Source organism: Manihot esculenta, chromosome 5, assembly GCF_001659605.2.
Source record: "Manihot esculenta cultivar AM560-2 chromosome 5, M.esculenta_v8, whole genome shotgun sequence".
Lineage (NCBI taxonomy): Eukaryota > Viridiplantae > Streptophyta > Magnoliopsida > Malpighiales > Euphorbiaceae > Manihot > Manihot esculenta.
The window spans coordinates 26,540,631-26,548,505 of record NC_035165.2 but is presented as its reverse complement, the minus strand read 5'-3'; the positions used below and the strand labels follow the sequence as shown (position 1 = coordinate 26,548,505).

The window sequence follows — 7,875 nt, the reverse complement described above, 5'->3', positions numbered from 1 at the left end:
ATGTTCATGTAAACCAACTCAACGTATGTTACATCGCCCTTTGAGGCATTGATGAGATCCCACAGAGGGGTCAATGTTTATGATTATGATTATGTACAGTGCATGCGCAGGTTGAGTTTGGTGTATGAGAGAATGTATGAAAGAAAAGTTTTAAAATTTTTATGTATATTCTTGATCATGTATGGGATTAAACAGGTTTACAGGTTGTATGTCAGGCTTGCTACGGGTCCCGGCGGCCTTAAGCCGACCTGGATCCTAGCGCCGGTAGCGGTCCGATTTTCGAGTCGTTATATATAGGCAAGTTAAGGGAACTATAGATCCTCTTATCTCGGAAAGTATGGCTTGTACAGAGGCAATCTTTTTGGTTAGAGCTTGCAATTTTAGGTGGATGATTATTGAAGGAGACAATCAGTCAATAATTGAAGCTTTGAAAAACAATTCCCCACCCAGTAGCATTAGAGGCATTATTGGTGATATTGTTTATGTGCTTCCTATCTTCGAAGAAGTGTTCTTTAGCTTTGTTTATAGATTTGGGAATGGTGCAACCCATAGCTTGGCTGCTTGCATCATAAGGAATGCTTCCTTTGCGAATAATCCTTTACTGCAGTTTTATTTTATAACTTCTATCATGCCTACTTAAAGTTGAATGAATTTCTTATCTTGAACAAAAAAAAATGTTCTAAATAAATATAAAAAAGAAGTTTTTAAGAAAAGAAAAAAAAGAAGTTTTTGTCAATAATCTTTTTAGAGAAGTTAAAACATTCCAACTCTTATTGCCTTCTCTTGCCCTTTGGGCAGGAAGAAGCTTACATGAATTAGGTTTTGTTGCTTTGTGATTTTCACGACGATAGTTTTCTCTCTCCAATTGCTTTGTATTTTTTTTATAATTCTGCGTGTTTTCTTTTTTTTTCTTTTTCTTTTTGATGCAGTTTTTATACATCGAAATTGAAAGAAAGAGGGCATTATTAATTTGAGTATTTAATTAAGAGGATGTTGCATATTTTAAATGAGTGTCTCTAAATGAAACTTCCTATACTGGTGGTTCACATCTTCTTATCAGACTCTCCTTATCACATCTATAAAAACACAATTTTGAAATATAAATTTAGAATTTTATTTTAGCTTTTTTTTTTTGTATTATTTAGATTTGACCATTAATATTTAAAAAAGATTGTCTAGAGTGGATGAAACTTTTTTTTTCAATTGTAATGATGATTTGATCAAAAGTCCTCCCAGGTAATGGTGGCTGCAGCAAGATAATTTGTTTTTAGGTTTAGTGATTTAATTGTGGTTGAATTTTAATAATTTGATTTGTTTGGTTTATTTAGTTGGATTGAATTTGATCAATCTCTTGAATTGTATTTTGTACTCCTTTATTTTGTATTACAGATATAATTTAATTATACATGGTATAAAAATTAAAAATTATTTGAATAAAATTTAATTTTAATATTTGGTCAATGATACTCTTCTCATAAGAGAAATATAGGCAGAATGAGATTTGATTTTTATGGAATATAATAAAATTTCTAATGAGAGGAAGGCATAAAATTATGTTTCGACGGACTTAAAGAAGATTATGATTTGATAACATCAATCTAAAAATTGTCTTGAATAAAAACTAAAAAATTTATTTTTTGTGAAAATTATAAAATTTTGTTTTTTTTTTAATTTAAAAAGTTCAATAGAAAGAGTTGATATTTAATTTCACCCTTGTACTCATTTAAAATGTTCAACACAGTTCATTTTTAATTTTGATTTTCCGCTTCCGTGACCTTAAACGACAAAGAAATTTTCTCTTATTTCATGTCGTATGATAGAGGTGATTGATGGGTTGATTTGCCTCCGCCTTTCCAGCTTCCTCTAAACCAGACACGCATACGGCGTTGCTTGCCGCCAAGTACTCGGGTTGCTCTTGCTTCCTCAATAGAAGCCGTGCAAATGCTGATACGACGGTTACCTGTGATGATGATATCGCTCACTACGGCTCTTTCATGGCGGCATCCACCTTTCACCTTCTTCCGGACGCAAACTGACCTTATTTCCCTGAAATCAGTCTCCGCCTCCCCTAGAATTGCCCCGCTTTCCTTCTGTTATAGCTCTCAAATTTCTCCCGAACTCACAGGTTCAATCTCCGAAGACTCGTCAAAACGTGTAAGATGATGACCTTCTTATAACATTAGCTTTAGAAATTGGGCCTTTGGCATCTTACCACTTCTACCTTCATTTTCATGGCATATGATTATTGTTGCATTTGCAGGGACCTTTGAAACCTGGTTTATATTTAGTAGGAACTCCGATTGGAAACCTTGAAGATATCACCTTGAGGTGCTTGCTCAATTGGAAAATTAATTTATTGCTGCTTTCTTTCCTTTTTCTTCAATTGCAAAATTTGTGTATGAGCAACACAGGAAGCATTTCATCATTGCAGGGCTCTCCGTGTATTAAAATCTGCGCATGTGATACTTTCAGAAGACACAAGGCATTCGGGGAAGTTACTTCAGTATTACAATATTAGAACTCCTCTTGTGAGTTTGTTGCAGCCTTGTTTTGTCTTCAATTATCGTTTTCTAATCTGTGCTTTGCATTTTGTTAGTTCTAATTGTGCCTTTAGATTTCAGCTGAGTTATCACAAATTCAATGAGTCTCAACGAGAATTGACGGTGTTAAAGAGGTTAAAACAGGGTGAGATTGTGGCTCTGATCAGTGATGCAGGGATGCCAGGCATTAGTGATCCTGGTGCAGAATTGGTAAGCAGATTGTATATTTTGTTTGTGTTCTTAACTGAATCAAGGATTAAATAGCTATCCTTTCTGGTTTCTGGAACGTCCATCTAAAATTTGAAATCCCATGAGCTTGGATGTAAGTCTTTGATGGTTTGCCCGCATGTTTCTAATTGATGAATATGAAACCTATCCAAATTTTGATTGGAACTTTTTGATCCCTTGGACACTAGTTGTTCAGAAACAGTATCTCCATTTGAAAGTTTTCATATTCAAATGACTGAAATTAAGTTCTTTGCAGCATAAATATAATCTTTTGTTTCAGTTCCTTTAAATGTTCTTGAAATAATATAACGAATCAGAATTTTCTGGTCCTGTTCATCAAAATTTTGGAACAAAACTTAAAATTTGCATTTAGTTTGCTATAATCATGCAACTTAGTTCTTGCATTTTTGGTTACCACATAGAGTCTAATGAATACATATTCTGGAATCTTGCTACAGGCAAAGTTATGTGTGGATGAAAATATTCCTGTTATTCCTATTCCTGGACCTTCAGCTTTAGTAGCTGCTCTTTCTGCCTCAGGCTTAGCTACAGATGAGTTCACATTTGGTAATTTTTTTCCCTTTTTGCATGTAGGTTTGATGCCTGATATGCTTGTATTTATGTATGGACATGCACCTTTGAATAGACACTGTTAACAGCTTTAAGATTACAAGGACTTACATTTTAAATGCAGTTGGATTTCTTTCTAAGCATTCCAGATCAAGGAGAGAGAGGTTGATGGCTTCTGCAGATGAAGCAAGAACCCAAATATTTTATGTTCCTCCTCATAAGTTTTCTCAGTTTCTAGAAGAGACCTCATCCCTCTTTGGTGACTCAAGGTTTATGCTTCCTATTTTTATATATTTCGCTTGACTGGTCCATGACTACAATCTCTTGAGTTATCAGTGTATTATGTAGTCCACGTTCTCTAAGTTTGATTTTTAGTTTTCAAGATACGTAACTCCTAAGGTAACACTACAATACTGTATTGGATGTTTTCTGGTGGCTGATCCTGTAAGGCATAGGATTCTGATATAGAAAGGTTTTGTGTGCACATTTCTCTTCTTGGTTCTGACCTTTTCCAAAGGATATATGTAGCAACATGATGAAAGCAACATTTTGCCATCTGATACTGTCTAATATGTTAACCTTTGAATGGTATAAACCTTATTTGATTGCACATTCTTACTAGATAAGTTGAAAACAGTTTATTAATGAAGAACAAAAGTAAACTCAATTATATGGGTTGTGAACAAGCAACCCAGCCTTAGTTGCGGCAAGCCAGCAACATAGAAAAGTTGAAGTGGAGCAGCCTAACCTTAAACATAATTCCTAGTATCGTATGTTGATCTGAAGCCTGGTTAACAGTTTGCTTTCACCTGATGACAACTCAATTATCTCTTGTTCGAAGGTGGATGGACTTACATTTCTGAATTTATTAGTTACGGCATTGCTGCATGTATACAACTAGTTTAACTATAATAAAATTTATTTCCACCCTTGTCTTTCTTGAGTTAATTAAGATAGATAATTTGTCAGGCTGGCTGTAACAGTTCATTTTGTTGCTTTGCAGACAATGTGTCATGGCACGGGAAATTACCAAAATACATGAAGAGGTTAGATTTATTTTAAGCTACCTATTACACTGTTTATGTTGCTCATTCGATGGTTAAGAATTTTGAAGTCATGCTGACCAGGAAAACCTAAGCTAAGTTGCTTCATTTTACCTGTTGTATTTGTGATGAATCAATTAATATTAAGCCTTCCCCCTTCTCCTCACTGCTGATTCCTTTAGTCCGTTAGACTACTGAACATAGATGCTTGGAATAATTTATTCAAAGGGACAATTACTTTTTCTTCTCTGAGGTATAGCATAATTAACGGATTCGTCCTTCTATTTTTAAGACCCAACACTTCAGTCTCTGAAGTTTTATTCTGTCGAAATTATAGGTCCCTCTGTAAAAAATGTTGTTAGTAGATCGAACTACTCATTTTAGAATCTAACACTTTACTCATTGAAATTTAATTCCTGCAAATTTATAGGTCCCTCTCTCAAAAAATCAAATCGATAAAACCTTATTTACAAATTAAAATAACAAACTGAAAATCTCAAACTCAATTGCAACAAACAAATAAAAATTTCAATAAATTCAAGATTTAAACTCAATAAATACAATAAAAATCAAGGAAAAAAAATACTTTTTCGTCTATGAGATATAACGTAATTAACAGATTTGTCCCTCTATCTTTCGAATCCAATGCTTTAGTCCCTGAAGTGTAATTCCGTCAAAATTTAAGGAAGAAAATTTTAAACTCAATCTCCACAAACAAATAAAAATTTCTATAAATTCAAGATTCAAACTTAACAAGTATTATAAAAATAAAAAATTAAAACTCAATAGAAATTGTTTTTGTGATGTCACTTGCTGTCGATCACTGCTTATCGTTTGAAAGATGCATTAGAACGTCTTTAACATTTTAAAAAGTCTACTAGTTAGTCCTTTTGTTAATTTTAGTCATTAAGTATTATTAAAAAAAAAAATTTAAAATACCCTTGATACGGAGGGACTAATTAGTAAATTTTTTAATAATTTAAGTGACCAACTAATAAGTTTTTCAAAACTATAGAGACTATATAGTAAAATACTTAATGACAAATTCATGGATGGACTAACTAGTAGATTTTTTAAAACATTGGGGATGTTTTAATGTATTTTTCAAAATCGAGAGACTAATTAGCGGATTTTTCCGTACCATAGAGACTAAGTAGTAATTTTTCCGTTTTATTATTGACAAGAGTATTTTTGGGATTATATATATTCTCTTTCCTTTGACTAGATGTAAGTATAAATAATTAATTTAACAGAAATTTTTTATGGAGAGATATTGGATTTTGATGGAATTAAATCTCATGGATGAAAGTGTTGGGTTTTAAAAATAGAGGGACAAATCCGTTAATTATGCTATATTTTAAGGACTAAAAAGTAATTTTTCCTTTATTCAAATCTTAGAATTAAAATTCACTTGACATCAAAGGATATATATATATAAAGAATGGTAAGATATATATATAAAGAATGGTAAGGACATCATGGATAGAGTTCCACGGGTATTTCCCCTCAACTCTTAGGTTCATTATCCTGGTCCTCCACAATCCACATCTTGTCTTTGTTATGATAGAAGAAGAAAATATTTTGTAGTGAAGTTAGCAAGACTCAGTGGTGTTTAATTCAAAACAACTCAGCCAAGCATGACAGCTAAGCCACAAGAATGTCAATCTTGACTACTTCCACCTTGTCTAGAGCTGATTGCTGTGGCAGTAGATATATCCAATGAAGTTGAAGTGGTTATCTACTAGAAGCTAGTAGTTGCTTAACTAATGGAGTATGCATTTCTACCAATATATAAAATTGTTTAGATCAACATTAATATTAATTCAATAACATGGGGGTGAGCACAAATCCCACTTTTAAGAACTATAGCATATCAAGTGGAATAGAAATTGTAGCTTCAATTTTCAGTATCAGTCAGTATTAGTAGCCCATGTATGATCCTTCTGTGCCAATGATGATGATACTATTTTCATTTAATCAGTTTTGGCGAGGTACTCTGGGGGAGGCAAAAGAAATATTTTCAGATCACCAACCCAAGGGTGAGATCACGCTGTTGATAGAAGGCAAGATGAATAGCTTGGTTGAACCTCCATCTGAGAGTCAGCTTGAGAATGAATTGAGAGACCTGATCTCAACCGGGCACAGTCTATCTATGGTACTGACAGTTTTGTTTGGAATAAAATAATGTTGAATCAAGTTTTTTTATGTTATAGAGAATGATATAAACTCATTTATACTCACTTCAGAAGGTTGATATTGGGGAATTTGGTTAGATTAGGCAATTTCAAATTAAATGCTTATGTTAAGTATAACGTAAGAGGGATTGAATTTGAAATTAGGATATATTCATATTAGCCCTGTAATAAGGAATTGCAAACAAAATTAATATACTTATGATACATGATATAATTGCAATTGAAAAAACAAGCAAATTACAGGATGTATAAATCATTAGCCCTTTTTTGGAGTACTACTTTTTTTCTTTTTGGAAATATGTATGCAGTGTCATGAATTTGACGGGATAACAGCAAGGCATATTACAATAATGTGAATTGGTGTTAGTTGTTATACTCTTTTCACACTGTACAAAGTATTGGAGGGATTTTTGATGCATGCATATTCTTTTAAGATTGTGCTCTTATTAAACTAAAATGGATCCCTGACGAGCTGTACTATTGCAAATCAATATATTCATTCAGCCTGGACACAAAGCAAATCAATAACAGAAGGGTGGGGCCTCGTTACAAGCACCCTTCTGTCTTGTTTATTGTTACAATTTTTGTAGGTATTACAAACCATGATTATGATTATATTGATGTGTCTTTAGGCAGTCAAAATGGTGGCTGAAAAAACATCAGTCAGGAGGAAAACTATATATTCGCTTGCATTGAGGAAATTGGGGAAGCAGCTTGAAGAAGAGGATAGTTCAAATTGATTTGTAGCATTATCGGAGTGGGATAAAAGGTAGATTACATCTCTCGGAATTTGTTGAGCTTCTTTTTTTCTTAATATCTTTACTATCAGAGGGGTATAAAAGGTACATCACTTGGATTTTGTTGAGTTTGCTTCACTTTTCTTAATATCTTCTGCAATTGTATTCTCAACATATGCAACTGTACTTGAAGAAACGCCATATGCAGCACTAATGGCAATTTTGCATCAGCTATTGCTTTAGGAGTTGGTAGGGGTGCCGTTGTTGGTGCAAAAGAAAACAATATGTTTTGCTCTGTGAATCATCCTGCGGCTATTTCGGTAGCCTGTGTGGCTATCTTAGACAAGATATAAGCTTTTTAGATGAAAAACAAACAGAGATTGCAAGAGAATAACATGAGGACACTGGGATTAAAAGTGCAGTGTGTGTTAACTGGCAGTTTTGGTTTATGGCTGCTCAATGTCAAGCTCTTTACTGATGGGTGATTTTGTCCAACCTTGTACCGAACAAAATGAGATCAAGTGATCAATCAGCAATTTATGATTGAACTTTTACCATACTA

The 7,875-nt window shown here is 33.4% G+C and overlaps 1 protein-coding gene across 4 annotated transcripts; it reads left to right on the top strand.

Annotated features, from left to right (window-relative positions):
• Positions 1-1,825: 1,825 nt before the first annotated feature.
• LOC110616143 (ribosomal RNA small subunit methyltransferase I) lies at positions 1,826-7,870 on the top strand. Of its 4 annotated transcripts, none has more exons than XM_021758476.2 (10): positions 1,826-2,154; positions 2,261-2,328; positions 2,432-2,528; positions 2,622-2,750; positions 3,227-3,335; positions 3,463-3,607; positions 4,342-4,384; positions 6,363-6,536; positions 7,209-7,345; positions 7,557-7,870. In XM_021758476.2, exons 1-9 carry the CDS (start codon positions 1,942-1,944, stop codon positions 7,314-7,316), a joined length of 1,086 nt encoding a protein of 361 aa, XP_021614168.1. In that variant the 5' UTR covers positions 1,826-1,941; the 3' UTR covers positions 7,317-7,345; positions 7,557-7,870. The 4 variants fall into 4 exon arrangements, with proteins under 4 accessions (XP_021614168.1, XP_021614166.1, XP_021614167.1 ...); XM_021758474.2 differs by having other exon boundaries at positions 7,545-7,870; XM_021758475.2 differs by having other exon boundaries at positions 7,507-7,870.
• The last annotated feature ends 5 nt before the right edge of the window (positions 7,871-7,875 follow it).

Coding starts and splice junctions, on each gene's coding strand:
- LOC110616143 (XM_021758476.2), top strand. CDS start 1,942: ATGCTGATACGACGGTTACCTGTGATGATGATATCGCTCACTACGGCT. Junction 2,155..2,260: donor CCGAAGACTCGTCAAAACGT/GTAAGATGATGA, acceptor TTGCATTTGCAG/GGACCTTTGAAACCTGGTTT. Junction 4,385..6,362: donor TTACCAAAATACATGAAGAG/GTTAGATTTATT, acceptor TCATTTAATCAG/TTTTGGCGAGGTACTCTGGG.